Raw genomic sequence first — 18,377 nt, forward strand, 5'->3', positions numbered from 1 at the left:
AGTATCAGGATACATTTGGTTCATAATACACAGAAAAATCAGAGTTATTACCTGTAATAAATGTGAAAGATTCCTGCAGTGATAACCAGGCAGGACTGAAACACATCCAAGCTGTCACCACGGTAACAGCACCGCCCATCCACAGGTGAGGGGAGGAGCAAAAAGAGGGACTTTGACCATTTTATACTAAAAACACTCAACTAATGTTTCTAATATGAAACAAATAAGCCCACATTAATGTGAGCGTTTATTAAATAATAATAATGATGATTTCCTCCTGATCTCATTTCCACAGCAGAGAAAACTGTGGTGTATATTGAGGTGGAGGGTGTGGTCTGTGGCTCAGGTGTAGAGTGAGGGTGGGGTGCACCACAGCAGCATGCTGGGACTGCTGAGGGTGGAGGAGGGAGTGATGATGACATCAGAGCTGCAGCACAGAGACCAGTGAACACACAGTCTGTTCATCTTTGCATAGATACAATATACAGCACAATATTGAATGACAGACACGCTGTGGGAGCTTCCACAGATACACTGACGTCAGCATCCAGAGTCCTCCTGCTGCTCCCCCCTCAGAGCCCCGTGATCAGCACCAACACATTCAGTTAGATGACAGAGTCCAGCTGCAGCTAGAATCAGCTCCCCTCTGTGAACAACAGCACAGCGTCAGTGTTTCACACTCAGTGAAAGGAGGAAACAGCAGAAGAACACCATGTGTGCTACGTTTCCCAGGACACACTACAAACTGCACAAATACAGAGCAGCACGTGGAAGGACCTGGAGCTGCATTTACAGAGCTGCAGACAGCGTGATGTCCTGTATGGACAGGTGGAAGGAACCAAGTCCTCAGCTGGAACACTCGTGTTTGTCCACAGACAGGAAACACAGCAGGAAACTTCCTCACAGAAGTGCAGCTCATGGATAACACACTTCCTGTCAGTCAGAATGAGGCTGCAGCCAAACACAGAAAGGTGTTTTTGTCCAGATGAGCCCAGAGAAGAAACACGAGTGTTCACAGACATCAGAAGCTCAGAGAGGTGAAACATGAGGTTGGAGTCCTCGTCAGCATCCAGAAGAGCTGCTGTGAAACCCTGAGTACTCATGACAGACTCTGATGGCACAAACACATCATGATTCAAACAGAAAGACAAACATGGAGCTCCTGATCCTCCTGCATGAGAACAAGCTGACATGAGCGCTGTGTCTGAGAGTGTCTCCCTGTCACAGTGACAATAACACAGCTGCTGCTCACAGTCATTAAACTGACCTGAGGTCAGCTGTGCTCCTTACATATGAACCATGTGACCTCACATCAGTGCTGTGGATGACTGTAGTCATAGAAGAGTAGAGCTGTAGCAGGTGGTGTGAGGAGGAGGTGGTGTATTCTAGTTAACGCAGTACTGAAACACTCCAGCAGAGGGCGCTGTTAAGTCCTTATTGTAACACAGTTACTGTGTGCAGTTAGACTTCATACATAATCTGCACTTATTTCCATCAGACATGCTGTCAGTAAATCATTGGTTTCTATACATTTCTAAACACAAAACCTCTTCACACTTCTAACATGCACATTTACACAACTAAATGGCAGTATTGATGAAAAGAAACACATTCAACAAATCCATTTAAACCTTAAAACAAACAAAAGGAAGCATCTCTATGGACAAACAAACCCCTCCACTTGGTTTGACCTGCTGATGTCATGTGTGGCATCAGCAGGACTTTAAAATGAGGAAATGACGGGCGGGCGTTTCCCCACACCTGACCCTCATGAAGACTGAAAAGACAAACAAAGTAAGAACAAATGACTTAATCTGTAACATAATAAAATGTAAAGAAACATGTAACTGAGTATTCAGCTTCATTTGCAGAATGTTTGATTTGCCAGCAACTGAATGCTTCCACACACAAACCCGGCATAGTGAGTGAAGCAATGTTACTTAACAAATAGCAAATCATAGCAAATACATAGAAACAGAATAATGTGTTTAATATGCAAAAGAAGAAGAAGAAGTAAACACATATGGGACAAATGGAGACCATTGCAGCTCATCCACCAGTGGGGTAAAAAGAGCAACCAAGAAAGTGGCAGCCTGCACGGCCACAGATGTGCTGCAGGAGCTAGAAGCTCTACCCATGGAGAAACTCCTGGAGAACCTTGCTAAGCCTAACAGGGGACAGGTACTTCTGCCCAACCTGGCAGCCACAAAGTGAACTCATTTAGGTAAAGATAACCACATGCACCTAACCAGCCTGCACCAGCCTGACATTTCTTCCTCCTAAGTAAAAACCAATGGATGGATTGAACTTAGAGTCTCAGCTCAGTTTTCTATTTTGACCACCTACACCCCAAGATACTCTTTTAAAAAGTGTTGTTTTCAGATCCCTTTGAAGTTCATAAAGGGCCTGTTCATTTTCATTCAGATGTTTTATTACATAAATGTTACTGTTTTCTTTTGATTTATGCTCCCACTACACTGCACCTCTACAAACAACAATGCCACGGACTGTCAGCTGCTTTTACATGCTGTGAACATGAGTAGGTTTGATCAGAGTTTCAATTATCAAAGAAAAGACAAACTGAGCAAAAAGAAGGAAAAAAAGACCAACTTCTTCCCAACTGACAAGAAAAATACTCGTCATGTTTTCATAATAAAGGATCAGGCTCCCCATTTATGACAGCTTGGACCAATAATGTATGTTACACTGATGCTACTGTAGAGACAGGGTCAACATCTCTATTTAAATATAATTAATATACAAAACACAATAAAAGTTATACATGAATTATTCATTATTTTTACTATTGATAAAATTCATGTATACTAATCAAAGTTATACATGAGTAACGACATTATTAATAATGATTAATAATAATAATTCTAATGCCAACATGATGACTGTTCATAGCTCCTGCTTTGAAATACTGAACTTAAACATTGACCTGATGAAAGATCACAATTCACAGTGGCCCACTGTCAGAATCATTCTGAATATAAACTCATCGAGTTAATCTGAACCTTTCTCAAATGTGCTGTGAATAAATGCTGCTGCAAGCCACTGTGGGAAAGCTGTGTTATTATCATGGAAACATCTGTGACACATTCACAGAGGACGAGGACACAAAGGGACGACACGCAGAGGCTGTGTTAAAGTCAAAAATCCAAATCTTTAGTCCTAAACAGGCAGTGGTTACAAACAGGAAGACGAGCAGTCCATTAAACAGTCTACAGGGTCAAACATACAGAGAATTCAAACAGCTATTAAAAACAAATAACTGGACACTGAAAAACTTCAGTGATGTGTGAGGCACCAAAGGGAAGCAGCTGAGTATATTCAATGAATTCTCTTCAAATACAAAGACAGAAACTCCTACAGGCAGCATGCAAACTGAGCAGGATACACAAAGATCAGAGATTACAAAAGAAATCAGAAAAGGATTTCAAACTTACTGAGAGCAAGGCCTCTGTTACAAATCTGTCTAATAGAAAAACATGCTGTACAGATACAATACGCTCAGTGTTCATGGTCATTTAAAAACTGGCTCTACCTGAACCACTTCAATATTTTATGAAGTCACTGAGTCGACCATTTCTACAGTTTGTTTCCTTCATTGCAGTTAGAGTGCGGCTGGTAAGGATGAAAACACACACAGAGCGTAAATTGTCTTTGTTAGTAACAAACGTCAGCAAAGAAAAGACAAAACACACAAACACTCTCATGATATTCATGAATCATTAGAAAGCATCCAAACATTCTGCTCGTGGACTTTTACAGTCTTATTTGCACTCGCTCATCTTCATAATCATCCTGATCAATACATGACAGGGGAGGCTTTGAGGTAGGCGGGGCTCTCTGCTGATGTCAGCATGAAAGGCAGGACCAGCGTCTGCCACATGTTGGTGAAACATCACAGTACACTGGCGTGGTTTCCTTTCCAGATGTTGGACGTTTGACACTTCAACGTTGAGGCCAACAAGAAGACACAGTTTTGGGTCGGGTTGCTGCAGGGTTTCTAACTGAGCAAAAGCAGAAGCACACAGACCAACAGGGATCAGATGCTGAGTGTTAGAGGAACATCTGTGCTGATCACTGAATGCTGCTGTGGTCTCTTGTTGAAGTTGGCTGGTGGGACAGTCTAATAGTGATATCCTGCCCATCGGAGGAACACTTTTAAAAACACATGCAATACTTTGTTTGTGTTACAGTCACAGTTTATCTTATTTTTGTCCTTTAAAAGTGTTGCTGTACTATAAAGTCCTATAATTTGAGGCTAAAATGGCTCAGAGAGTCTCTCTCTCAGAGGATCTCCTTTGAAAGTGGAGACGGCTTTATCCGCTGATCCACGTCACTTTACCTGGATGTTTTCTTTGAAGCTGGATGAAGACTCCTCTCCCTCACTCCTGCTGCAGCTGTGTGGTCCAGTTGGCCTCTGAGGTCACAGTCAACATCTGTAGCAGAAGAGGGGAAATAAAAGTCCAGGTTACCAAAACTGGGAGCTTTTCCAAAATAGAGCGTAACTGGACTTTTTCAGCCTTACAGGCAGATAGTCGTCTGAAGCTGCAGCTTTTTCTTTTTAGCTTTTTCCAATCTCTGCTCTCGGCTTTCTTTGAGAACATGTCTGCTTTCTTGGCATGGGTCTGTCTGCTGTTGGTGAAGAGACTAAATCCACATACTCGCTACTAAGATCTCCTCAAGTAGTCTCAACCAGATTACAGTTTAAGAGTAAATGTCTCCTGAGAGTTTCACCTTGGGGAGATGCTGTCTTGCTAACATGCAATCATGAGCATTAATCTATGAGGTGAAAAAGTAATTTTAAAAGCTCCAGCCACAAGTTTTATTTCATCTGTGTTTTGGTCAGAGTCCCATCAGACCTCCAGAATGGTGTCAGAGTGTTTTCTATCCACGTGATGAGCACAGGCCTCAGGTCCAGACCTCCACGGGCACCATAGCCTCTTTGGAGCTAATAGGTGCAAGAAGGTTTTGTTGGGATAGGAACTGAAGAGGAAACTGACGAGGAAGGCAAGGATCTTCTTCAGCTCCTCCGAGCCGGGACCTCTTTGTGTAGGCCAGCATTGGCCAGGTAGCCCTCCAGCATCGCTGGATGGCCGACAGTGGAAAACCTAGAGGAGTAGGAGAGAAACAGCAGCTTGGAGCATGTCTTTATACTGTTTAGTTTTTAGAGCCACAGACTTTCTTTTAATGTCATTGTTCAGGATCTATGACTGATTATGTATTTATTGTATTCCTCCATGACTGTGTGACAGCAAGTGGAAAAAACCAGCTTCACCTTTGTTGATATGCTTGTAATTTTAATATTGATTAAATGGCCCATGAAATAATAGAAAGCTCATATATGAAAATGTATTTTAAGAAGTAAAATGTTAATCTGAGTACAAAGGAGTACACTCACCTTCTGGTAGATGGAGGTGTAGCGAGCGCTGGTGAACATCCAGGCCTCCTCGTAGAACTGATCACTGATTGGATCCAAAACATCGATGGAGGATCTGTGTAAGCGCTGAGGATCGTCCTGATGGACAGAACAGAAGGAGAGTGAGACAAGTGAAGATATACTAAACAACACTGTGACATGAACTGAGCCACACACAGTTTGATTCACAGGTGATTGACACATTATTTGACCACGAGCAATCTTTTCTGGTTTGACGCCGTCTTTGTAGCCAGAAACCAGCTCTCTCCTCGGCTTCCTCCACTACACGCTTCCCCCACGCCAGTCTCCTCCGTCACTATAAAGGGGAGAGTCATGAGCTCCATCACCCTCACCTGTGCCGTCCAACGTCCCGCCACCAGCCTCCACTGCAGCAGGCCAGAGACCACACCCCTGCCACAATAAGTAAAAGTATATCCTTGCTGTACCCTTAATGCTAAATGTGCTAAATTAACCGCTGCCTTTGCCCCTTTGGGATTATTCTTATGTCACTGGGATGTTGACCTTTGACCTTCACATTAGAGAGATGGGCAGACATAATGAGTAAAATATTAATGATAATTAAAATAACAATAATAAAAACAAAAGCTCTCAGATCCATCAAACCAAGCAGCAGAAAGAACAATAACTGAAGAGAAAACTTTAACCTTGTAGACTTCATTATGTTCCAGCTGCTCTACAGACGCTGTGACCTCGAACTTAAGCAGGTCGTAAAGTATGTGCAGCTCAATAACTTCATAATCAATTCAATTAAATCTTTATTGGCAGACTTCATGTCCATAAAAACAAGACAAGAAACACACACACAACTCCCACACACACACACACACACACACACACACACAACACAAGGTATAAACCATTAAATATATGTATATAAATAAGTATATAAAGCATTTGTAAAAATATAAAACCATAATATACATAAAACACAATTACTTAAAATAAATCAACAAATACACAAACACTTTAACCAGTGCTTTCTGAGACTGGATGAGTAACGGGAACCACTCACTGTCGGATCTGTAAGTGCTAAAATTATACTGTTACTCGAACCATCCAGTCGTTCTCTAAAATTGAACATTAACTTTCTTAAAAGTGCTTTAAAAGTCCAGACACCCACAGCTACAAACACCTGGCTGGCACTACCACTTCTAGGTATCCTGCAAAGGATTCTCATCGCATCATTATATGCAACATGCAGCTTCTGCATGCTACATTGTTTGTAGGATGACCACAAGGGGGCAGTATATAGCGGTGTGCAATACGCTTTAAACAAAGCCACTTTAACTGGAAGTGAACAAAAGCTGAATTTGCGTGCAATAGTATTTGCCTGCACATAGAGCTTACATCGGTGTCTGTATATGTCATCATCATCATTCATTTGCTCAGTAATAAAGTGACCGAGGTATTTCACCTTTTTATGAACTTCAAGAGTTTTTTGTGCCAGTTTAAACAAAGGGAAATTTAGCTGTTTATCCTGCTTGGTTCTACATATCAGAACAGCACTTTTAGCAGCATTGTACTCAGTGTCATATTGCACACCATATTCAGTACAGACATTAAGAAGATCCTGTAACCCAGCACTGCTTGGACTAAAAACAACCAGGTCATCTGCATACATGAGATGATTTATCAGTGCTTTACCTAATATACACCCAGTGTTACAGGCTCTCAGCTGTATGGACAGATCATCAACATATATATTAAATAAAATTGGAGACAAAATCCCACCCTGTCTGACACCATTGCTGACACCAAAGGGGGCAGAAATACTGCTTCCCCATTTAACCTGCATGTTCTGATGAGCGTACCAGTAAGAGAGAATCCTCACCATGTATTGAGGAACTCCCCGTGTCTTCAGTTTATCAAAAAGTTTTCTGTGGTTCACTCGATCAGAAGCCTTAGAGGCATCAATGAAACACATGAGGACAGATGAATTTTTTATACAACCTGACTATTTCCTTGAGTGCATATATGCACATGTCAGTGCCGTGCTTTGGTTTGAAGCCAAACTGATTATCCAGAGAAGAGATGAACACACTAACTCTGTCAAACAAGATTCTTTCTAACACCTTAGATAAAATACTGGCTAGTGCAATCGGCCTGTAATTATCCAAACAGCTCACTTTTGCAGCTTTGTCTTTCATAACTGGTACCAGTAAAATACACAGCATTGAGTCTGGTAATATGCCATGAATCATAAACCCAGTGAAACAGAGTGCTAAAAGAGGAGCTAGCCTTAAACTAGCATGTTTTAAATGTTCTGCAGTGATGTGATCCAAACCAGAGGATTTATTATCAGACAACCTATGAATGGCTTCATATACTTCATGTGTCCTTACACTTATTGTGTCATTACTCATGTCAAGATTGTCCTCATATGGATCACTTTTTATACAGTTAAACAACGCACTGTAATGCTGTCTCCATGACGCTGCAATGCTATCTGCCCCAGAAACACCTTCAACAGTTGATGGTAGAGATGGTTTACAGTTATTAAGAGCTTTCACCTCTTTCCAAAAATCTGCCGTATTATTACACAGCATTTTCCTGGCCAAAGAATCTGCTCTCAGCATTTGCTCATTTTTAGTTATAAAGCAAACAGCGTACTTCTATCTGGCATTCGCACATTTTTTCTGTTCAAATTCTGGGCCTTGTTTAGGTCTTCCAGCCATGGCCCAACATTTATAAGCTATGCGAGCTTCATCATGGTACATGGATACATGTTCTTTCCAGCCAGGTCTGATGTTAGGTTTCTTATGCTTATATTGTTTATCAAGCAGTGTACCACTTTCATGCAGAGCAGTCACTATATCATCATACATGGAGCAGAGTAAATGTTTATGCACAGCATTCTTACAGTTGACATCCTTGCACAAAATAGCTTCTTTGGGCAAAGAAATGTTGTTCAGATGTATATCGGTGTTACTATGATAAGCTAAGAAATCATCTTCACTACAAGCTGACCAGTCTAATTTTACACTGGTAGCAATATTGTTTCCAGTTGTTGCTGGCATTTGTTCCACATTCACAGTAAAACCAAAAGGTATATGATCTGACACAGTTACCTCATACCTGATAGTCATGTTTGCTAAAGCTGCATGTCCATCAGCTGTACAGATACAGTGGTCCAGCCATGATGTACTATGCCAGGCTTCACTTATATATGTATAGCTGTCTGCAGGCAGCAACACTTTGGTAGACAGGATAAGATTATTAACTTGACAGAAGTGAGTTAAGTGGTCAGCAAACTGAGAACTGCTGTCTGTGAGATCAGCATTAAAATCACCCAAAACATATATGCTGTAAGTATCGTTGTCTTGAATAAATGCATTAATAAAAGCCAGCCTACTGAGGTATTCTTGCTCATTTTGACAAGATTCATAGGGAGAATAAATATTAAGAATGATAAAACTACTATTGTTCTGTGTATATTGTATACCAATACACCAGTCTACATCCAGTCTAATGGGCTTTATCACAGGGTCTATTTTTTTGTCCCAAAGCACAGAAACCCCTCCAGGTATTCTGCCTCTGACTATAGCTGTGCTGAGATCAGTTGTTGATTCCCCCACTCCCAAAAAACTTGCATTTAGACAGTTAAGTTTTCCCAGGTCCTGTTTGGACAACCATGTCTCCTGCAAGCATAAATGTCACATTCTGCAAGCAGACTGTCCACAACAATCCGTCGAGCTTTGTCCCCTGCACTCTGTCCCAAACGTAGACCATGACAGTTGTAAGATAATATCCTAATAGACATCTTCATGTTGATACGTTGGTACCAGAAGGCGCAGTTATCTCCCCTGCTGGATCCACTGAGCTTGGCACCACCGTACCGGGCTTACGAGGTTCATAAAAATGCCGGACCAGAGCCCCTTCAGGCCAGAGTTCAGGATTGTACATTTCACCCACATCATTACATTCAGCAGTAACCTTGAAAGAGCTGAACCTGCTACGTTTACTAGCAATTTTTTGACAGGTCACATCTCTTTTAAGTTTCTCTCTCAAATACAGAGCAAGAGTTTCTGCATCTACATCCAGGGCAAATATAGTGGCAAACACGCTCACCAATTTAGACCCTGTGGTATTTAGGCAGCAGAACAACTAAGAATAACAACTACAAATAATGTTTTTAGGTTTCTGTTGTACTGCAAGGTTCTGTACAGGAGAACCAAACCAAGAGCAAATATTACGTCTCATTTACACCTGAGCACGAAGAGCCATCAACATTTAGCAAATTGAATCATCTTTGTTTAGATGCAAGAAGAATCATATAGAAATGAAAAAGTAGAAATAGAAATCCAGAGCAAAGATATCCTCTAATTCAGCGTAGCACATGTGCAGCTGCTGCGATTCACGTAAGCATTCGGCTCGTCGCTGTTGCAGATTTTTCTCTCGCTGTTGCAGATTTTTCTCTCGCTGTTCTGGCTCACAGCGCTGCAAACACAAAAATAAATATCCCCAAAGCTGTGAAAGGGAGCTAATTAGTAAGAGTATTGTTACTCTCCGCAGGAGTAGTCCAGCAGTAGAAATCAGTCCAATAACAAGGTGTGTAATGTAGGAATGTTTAGCTTATTTTAGAGTTTAGAAATATGTTATCATAGAATGTAGAATTATTGTAGGGACACTGTTTGTAAAGTAATAAAGGCCTCACTCTCTTGTGAAGTTAGGAGTAGATTTTAGAAGGCTTCTCCCCCACTGAGTGGAAATTCCCCAGAGGATGCAAGGTAGGGGTTTATGACCTCTAGGGAGTCATCTACCCCCACAGTGTTTTAACTGTTACACACACACATCCACACGCACACTCACTCATGTGCACTCACACATACACACAGGTATGCGCACACACTCACTCACGAGCACTCACATAGACACGTGGGAACGTGCACATGTAGGCATTCACGTGCTCGTGCACATACACACAGACAGAGTTTGCAGCACACCGTAGAGGGGGTTTTATGATGGGGTCACTTCTATAAAGCTGACTGTAACCAACAAAGGAGTGAAGATTTTTGTAGAGGGACACCGGCCTCATCTTCCCTTCTAGAAGTGCATGCTTAAAGATGAATGAAGATGAATGTAGATGAATAAAGATTTTGTGAAAATGACTACTGAGTCCGGTGCCATCTCTGGATGCTCGAGGAATAAGAAGAACCGGGGTAAAACTGATTTCTCAACAGTAACATCTAGCAGGGTGACAGAAAAACCCAGGGTAACTTCTAAGGACCTCAACGTCTCTCTCACATTGTGTTTTTTAAACATGCTTCCATTTGTCACTTCAGTCTTTACTCTGAAATACAGGAAGAGAAATCATGGCTGAAACAATTTCTCATGAAACCAGGGGTGTGGTCCAACAGTCAGTTTGGTGAGGAAGGTTCCTAACTGAGAGAAGTGACCCAGAAGTATCTGTGTAGCAGCCACAATGAATCCAGATCATGAGCTTTATTAACTGATCAAAGTCTCTTCTTTCATCTTCTGTATCATTCAGTTTGCATTGGTAATGCCCATTATTGTAATGCTTTTTTAAGACCAGCAAAACTTTATTTCACTTTGGGTTAGCTGGGATAAGTGATGGATGGAGGGAATTTTACTTCAGCCACAGAAATCCTAAACAGGAAGGAGGAGCAGAGTTACAGTGGATCACTATCCAGCAGGGAAACAAGGTTTATTTCAATTTCTTGGCCATGAGTGAGATTTACTGAGTGGGCAAATTAGGGAGACGACACCATCAGATCCCGAGCCCTCCATGTGTTAATCAAGAGACGGCTGCTGTGCTACATCCATAAATAATGAATAAATTAGGAGCTAAAGCTGAAAGGACAGTTTATTTGTACCATCTTCACGTGAACACATTCAAGAACATCACAGATGAAGAAACATTAAAAACTTCCACACTACATAAAGCAAGAAAAATAGTTTTTCTTTCAGGTGGTTTCAGAAAAACAGAAACATCAAACATCTCCAAGACTCTCTTTGAAAGAACTAAAAACCTTTGTTCTCATGGTCCAATCATGAGTGAACTCCCCGATGAAGCCTTGTGTGCTAAAACATGTCAGAGTTTTAAAGGTTAAACATGAGTTTCCAAAACGTTTTGCTGGAGAACAATGAACTATTTGACTGAGTTTCAATCATTTACAGATGAGCAAAACCAGGACAGAGAAAAAAGGACAAAACTGACTCAGTAAAACAACAGAAAAGAAGATCCCATGTAGATCTGTATTATGTAGAAGTTCAGCCCAGCAACCAGTTCAGTTCAACACAAGTTTAAATGATTCTATCTGAACTCTGTGGAGCCTGATCTCAAGCTTTTTGAGTCTGACACAGAAACCAGAGGATCTTTCTGTGTCTTCAGATTCACTGTGATCCAGTGATGGGAGTGATTTCAGCCCTGAGTGATCGCGCTGATGTTTGCACAGAGCAGACAATGAGGTGAATGTTTGGGCACATTGGTAACAGTGAAACAGTTTATTAGTAACGTGGGATCGTTTGTGTGCAGAGTATGATCTGAGATTCCTGAAGCTCTTGTCACACTGGTCACAGCTGTAGTTTCCTTCCATGTGTGCACGTTCATGCCTGTTACAAGTACTTGAATGTGAGAAGCTTCTGTCACAGTGTCTGCACTTGTGTGGTTTCTCTCCTGTGTGGACTCGTTTGTGTGATTTAAGCTGACCTGCAGTGGTGAAGGATGACCCACACTGATCACAGAGGTGCTTTTTAACCCCACTGTGAATCAGTTCATGTTGTTTTAAATCACTTGGTGTGGTGAAGCTTCTCCCACATTCTTTGCAGTATTTCAGTTTGTCTCCAGTGTGTCTACGTTGATGTACTTTTAGGGTCTTTTGCCGACTGAAAGTTTTTCCACAGAGGTCACAATGAAAGTCTTTCCCACCACCACAGTGATGACAGGGTTGAGAACTGGATCCATCTGTGTCGCTCTGCTTCTAAACAAAGACACAAAGACAGTGTAAGTCAGTCCTTCAACATTTGTATCCTGAACGTCGCCTGAAATAAAGAGCATCTCTGCAGACGTCCAACTACATTTGACTGTTTCAGTTAACACACTCAGTTTACTGGGCTGCAATAACTACAATACTACCACCATAATACTACAGTAATACTAAAATCATAACTGAAAGGAAAATCTGAATAATCACTCAGAGCTGCTTTTCCATGCAGTAGAATTGCTAACATGCTAACAGTTTAATGAGCAGAGTTGTTCCAAACAGTCAGGCTAAAATGACAAGATAACAATATAAATACATACCTCACAGTAGCTGCACTTGTAGAGTCTCTTTCTGGTGTGGATCTGTTTGTGTTCTCTCAGGTGATGTGGAGCTTTAAAAGTCTTCTCACACAGGTCACATTGATAAGGTCTCTCCTCAGTGTGGGTAAACATGTGTCGTTGTAACTGTGCGTCTGTTGTAAAGTATTTGCCACACTGTTCACAGCAGTACACATCATGTCTGGTGTGAATGCGTAGGTGTTCATTTCGGTGCCCTCTTTGGCTGAAAGTTTTTCCACAGATGTCACAGCTGTATGCCTTAATTCCAGAGTGGGTAACTAGATGCTTCTGTAAGTGGCTACTGTGAGTAAAAGCTCTGCCACACTGATCACAGCTGTACGCTTTAACTCCACTGTGGATGAGCTGGTGTTTTATTAGGGAACCCTTCAAGGAAAAAGACTTTCCACACAAGTCACAGCTCAACGGTCTCTCTCCAGTGTGGATGACCTGATGCTGTTTTAGTGAAGCTTTCAGAGTAAAACCCTTCCCACACAAGTCACAGCTGTATGGCTTAATTCCAGAGTGGGTAACTAGATGCCTCTGTAAGTGGCTACTTTGAGTAAAAGCTCTGCCACACTGATCACAGCTGTACGCTTTAACTCCACTGTGGATGAGTTGGTGTTGTTTTAGGTAACCCTTCAAGGAAAAAGACTTTCCACACAAGTCACAGCTGAACGGTCTCTCTCCAGTGTGGATGACCTGATGCTGTTTTAGTGAAGCCCTCACAGTAAAATCCTTCCCACACAAGTCACAGCTGAACGGTCTCTCTCCAGTGTGGATGACCTGATGCCGTTTTAGTGAAGCCCTCACAGTAAAACCCTTCCCACACTCGTCACAGGTGTGTTTTTTCTCTCCCTTTCTTCTGTGAGGTTTGTCGGCCTCCTGAGAGCGCTGACTTCTGGCTCTATGTTGGTCCTGCAGTGACAGAGATACAAACAGAGGCAGTGAGTGAAATGCAGTCGTGGAACAAACTCAACCTTCAAACTCCATTAACACTAGTTTTAAACCTGAAGGTGGAGCGTGGCACCAAACACCTTAAAGGTCTCTTATCCCCACCTGCTGGTAGTTCTAACACATTACATCCAACCTGCTGTTAAAGATAATTCATGACTGTTCAAACACTAAAATCATGCACACACACACACACACACACACACACACACACACACACACACACACACACACACACACATTATTTTATAATTTAGATTATTTTGTTGTTTCCTATTACATATTTCTATAATTTGTATAGATTTATACAGAATTATTCAGTGATAATAAATCCTATGTTTGTTTATTCTAAAGGAACCCCGTTAGCTTCCACAACAGATGTTGCTCGTCTTCCGTCAAATACTCACATAAAATATTACACAATAAAGTGGATTCAAGATATCCACATAATTTCACTCTTACATCCACAGTGAGGTTTCACAATTGTTCAAATATAAGCAATCAATAATAATAATAATAATAATATTTCTCTGTCAGCCTTCTCGGTTACGAATCGTCTTCTGCTCCTCTGTCATGCGGCGTCCCACAGGGCTCAATTTTAGGGCCACTGGGTTCTATCCTTAGAAGGCATGGGATCTCATTTCATTGTTATGCCGATGACTGCCAACTTTATTTGACACTAAAACACATGGATGGCATCTCCATAAAACCTCTCTTGACTTGTCTAGATGACATTAAAGCTTGGTTGGCTCTAAACTTTTTAAATTTTAATGAAAAGAAAACAGAGCTGTTGGTGTTTGGACCCAGTGGTCCCTGTGAGTCCTCCCCTGTTGTTTTAGGATCCCTGGAAGTCTATTTTAAATCTGTGGTTACTGACCTTGGTTTTAAGTTGGACAGTGATTTTAAATTGGACAACCAAATCAGAGCAGTGGTGAAGTCCGGTTTTTATCATTTAAGGCGACTGGCAAGAGTAAAATCTTTTCTTTCGAGGCAGCACCTTGAAACAGTGATCCATGCTTTTATTTCTTCCCGCCTGGACGACTGTAACTCACTTTATGTGGGGGTCAGTGAGTCGTTGCTCTCACGTCTGCAGCTGGTTCAAAATGCGGCTGCACGACTCCTAACAGGGACTCAAAAAAGAGAGCATATAACCCCCGTGCTAGCCTCTCTGCACTGGCTGCCTGTGTCTTTTAGAGTTCATTTTAAAATTCTTATGTTTGTTTTTAAATGCCTTCACAGTCTTGCCCCGCCTTACCTCTCTGAGCTTCTTCATCCCCACACACCCTGTCGGTCTCTCAGGTCAGCTGACCAGCTGCTCCTGGAGGTACCGAGATCCAGAAGGAAGCTCAGAGGGGCGGGGCCTTCTCTATTGTGGCTCCAAAGTTATGGAATGATTTGCCCATGCACGTTAGAGAGGCCCCTTCACTGTCCACTTTTAAATCACGTCTTAAAACCCACTTTTATTCCTTGGCTTTTAACCTCAGTGAGACTTAGTTTCTTTTTTAATTGAAGTAGTTATTTAATTAATGATTTCACTCTTCTTTTATTTGTGTTTTATTTATATCTCATGTAATTTTATTTTACAGTTCCAGTGTACAGCACTTTCTGTCAGCTGTGGTTGTTTTAAAGTGCTTTATAAATAAAGTTCATAATGTTGATGATAAATATCAATAACATTGAGGCACATTACACAAATTTCAAAAACAAATCATGTCTTACAATATTTACAACAACTAAAAGCTCTGTAAATCGGCTTTTAAGTGTTCATTGAAGTTTTGAATAATTCTCTAATTTTTTAAGGCAACTTATTCCACTTAAAAGTTGCTCTAAATGTAACAGTTTTACAAAACGTTACTTTTAACTCGAGCATTTACTAAATTGCAGCTTGTTGAAAACTGTGTAATATGATGATGTATTTCATCTGGATACTGCAGCTGAGCAGAATAAATGTGGTGTGTTTAACAGAATTGCTTTCTGTAGAACTACAAGTAAGCCATAGAATATTTTAGCCTGTACAGGAAGCCAAGAAAGGTTATTATGCATTTTATCAATATTAGTATAGTATGAACATCTTCACACTAATCTGGACGCCTTATTCTGGACTAACTGAAGTCTGTTAAGATCTGTCTTATTAGCTGCTGACCAAATGATTGAACAATACTCCAGATGAGACATTACTAGTGCATTAATGACATCTTTCATAATGAAGAAGTGATACACAAAGAGCATTTCATAGCCATAGCTATGCCTTGTCGGCAGAGTTATGTGACATTAGTGATGTTTGTACTTTCAGCGTTAACTTGGTTTTAAAGCCTTTAAAATATACGCCGTTCAATAGTCGACCTTCATCTGACAGAGAATGTGATGATTTTGTGGATAATTAAAGTCAGTCATATATCCACAAACACAACAAGCTGAAAGTCAGTGATGCTGCTCGGTTTGCAGTCCTGAACATCACGGCACAAGCAGGATTCACTGCACTGTTAATGTTAGCTGTGTTATATTGCTGCCTCTGTTCGGTGGTGTCGAGCCAAACGCACTTTAACGTGTGTTTGAACGAGCTGACGGTTCACTCGTTAAGCTGAAAGAAAGATGCTTTAATCACAGCAGTCACACATGTGTCCACTGCACCATCTGGAACTCTTCTTGTTTACACTCGTAATAACACAAACACTAAATCCTGCTTCTCTGGTGCTGTTGTGTAGCAGTGTGTACACCTGAGACTGTCACCTGTCTGTCTGTCCTGCACTCTCTCTCTGTTTCTTTCTCTCTGATTGTGGAATAAAAGTATGAACATGTGTTTATAAGTTACACTTGTGTTTGAATCCTGCAGCTTATCACACATTTGATTTCCATGTGTGACGACTGCAAGTGTCCAGAGTGAGGACAGACTGAGGGAGCCACTGCTGCACATCATCTGTGACGCTTTGCAGCCCTGATGATCCACCAGGACAAACTCAGTAGTGTGTGAGGAAGAGGAGGAGGAAGAGCCAGCAGCACAGAAATGAAGCCCAACAATCATGTTTCACAGTCCTGTGGTCTCAGCCTCAGATACTCATCAAATCACACAGAGCTCATGTAGAAACAAATGAACTAAATATGTTCTCCTTCATTTCTGTCAAACAAAGCTGTATGAAACGTTTCCAGCTGTTAGTATCATGGTTGCTAGGCAACCTGGGCAGCGCGACGGAGGCTAGACGTCCCATTTCACGAGCCTAAGAGCCTCGCACTTCGGCCTTAGCGGTCTTTGAGTACGCGGCCCTTGAGGACTTTAAAGCTGCAGAACCTGAATCGGGATACAGCCATGATGATCTCCAGCCTCGTGCTCGCCAACATTCTCACCTGAGTTAAGAAGACGATCACTGAAATGGTCTCAGCAGGTCCTTTGATGACAGCAATGAAATGCAGTGGTAAGGCTTTTTGGGGATTAAGTTCGTTTTCATGGCAAAGAAGGACGATGCAGTTCATCTGATCACTCCTCATAACATTCTGGAGTGCAGGCAAAATGCTATTATAAAAACTTAAGCAGCAACTTCTCCAGGTTCCAATATTTATGCAATTCTCAAACCTTTTGGCCACGACTGCATAACCTCTTCTGAAGTTTAGTGGATATTATACATGGTTATGCTCAGGATGTGTCGGCCAGTTTCCACTGGAAACGCCTTTTGGTTAAACTGTCAGCGAGGAATTTGCATTTGCACTGTTACATTTTTATATAACTTTAATGCACATAAACAACAGCTGCTTGTTTCAGTGAAAATACATTGATGGGTTTTTAAAAAGTTGTGCAGCTGTAAAGTATTTTGTCTGGTGTCAATTCTATCGTCAGCTACATCGTTATGGCAAATGTTCAAATGTATATGGTGATAAATATCTTTGGTCATATGGTCCTGCTCTGTCTGTCACCTTCTGTGTTGAGCTCATTGTTTCCTCTGTAGTGGCTGAGCTGAGTCCAAGTAGCTGAAAATGTTCCTCTGCTGCTCCGTCAGACTCTCCTCCTCCTGCTGATCAGCTGGGACACAAAACAGATCTTTGTTAGGCTCCACACTGCACTGAAGAGTCAAAGTGTCTCATATGTTCATCTGACAAGTAAAAGAACACATTTTTGTTTCCCGAGGTGGGCAACTTGTTGGAAACAAACACAAAAGGTTTGAGCACTGATACCTGCCATTGCTGGCATTGAAAGATGCAACGCCAGCAATGTGGATTGTCAAGACTCAAACCAATCATCAAGCAAAGACAACAGGGATCAAATGTACCGCATTTTGATCCGGGACGTACTCTGCATGAAAACAAGCGCTCACTCTTCCTGCTCAACAAATGACAAGGGCGGAGCCTTATACCACGTGATACAGAAGCTGTGCCGTGTGATGCTAAAATTAGCAGGGAAACAACAACGGAGAGCACGTCAGGGATGACGAGAAAGTGACAGGAGAAAATCCGTCCCGGTCAACCACCCAAACATCAATAACGGGAACCTTATACAGCGCTTCCCTATACACGTCGAACTCCCGCAGGCACAAAGACATTACGGAGGCTATCACTTATCACCTGACCAAAGATATGGCTCCATCAGCACTGTGCAAAACGAGGGATTTAGGAAAACGATCAACACCCTAGACAAACGCTACACAGTGCCGTCCCGCAACTATTTTTCTATTGTTGCACTACCTGCTCTGTACACGCAGCGTC

General features: G+C 41.6%; 1 protein-coding gene across 2 annotated transcripts; it reads right to left on the minus strand.

Annotated features, from left to right (window-relative positions):
• Nucleotides 1–3,149: 3,149 nt before the first annotated feature.
• LOC308398808 (phospholipase D1-like) lies at nucleotides 3,150–18,002 on the minus strand. 2 transcript variants are annotated; one of them, XM_080885626.1, is made up of 6 exons: nucleotides 17,592–17,624; nucleotides 13,545–13,649; nucleotides 5,414–5,530; nucleotides 4,875–5,123; nucleotides 4,358–4,451; nucleotides 3,150–4,019 (listed from the first exon to the last, which is right to left on the minus strand). In XM_080885626.1, exons 1-5 carry the CDS (start codon nucleotides 17,607–17,609, stop codon nucleotides 4,398–4,400), a joined length of 543 nt encoding a protein of 180 aa, XP_080741752.1. In that variant the 5' UTR covers nucleotides 17,610–17,624; the 3' UTR covers nucleotides 3,150–4,019; nucleotides 4,358–4,397. The 2 variants fall into 2 exon arrangements, with proteins under 2 accessions (XP_080741752.1, XP_080741753.1); XM_080885627.1 differs by lacking the exon at nucleotides 13,545–13,649 and having other exon boundaries at nucleotides 17,592–18,002.
• Between the last annotated feature and the right edge of the window lie 375 nt (nucleotides 18,003–18,377).

Source organism: Rhamphochromis sp. 'chilingali', assembly GCF_963969265.1.
Source record: "Rhamphochromis sp. 'chilingali' genome assembly, chromosome: 1".
NCBI classification, from domain to species: domain Eukaryota; kingdom Metazoa; phylum Chordata; class Actinopteri; order Cichliformes; family Cichlidae; genus Rhamphochromis; species Rhamphochromis sp. 'chilingali'.

Coding starts and splice junctions, on each gene's coding strand:
- LOC308398808 (XM_080885626.1), bottom strand. Junction 5,531..13,544: donor AGTGTGGGAAGGGTTTTACT/GTGAGGGCTTCA, acceptor TCTGTCCATCAG/GACGATCCTCAGCGCTTACA. Junction 4,452..4,874: donor ACTCTGACACCATTCTGGAG/GTCTGATGGGAC, acceptor CTTCTGCTACAG/ATGTTGACTGTGACCTCAGA.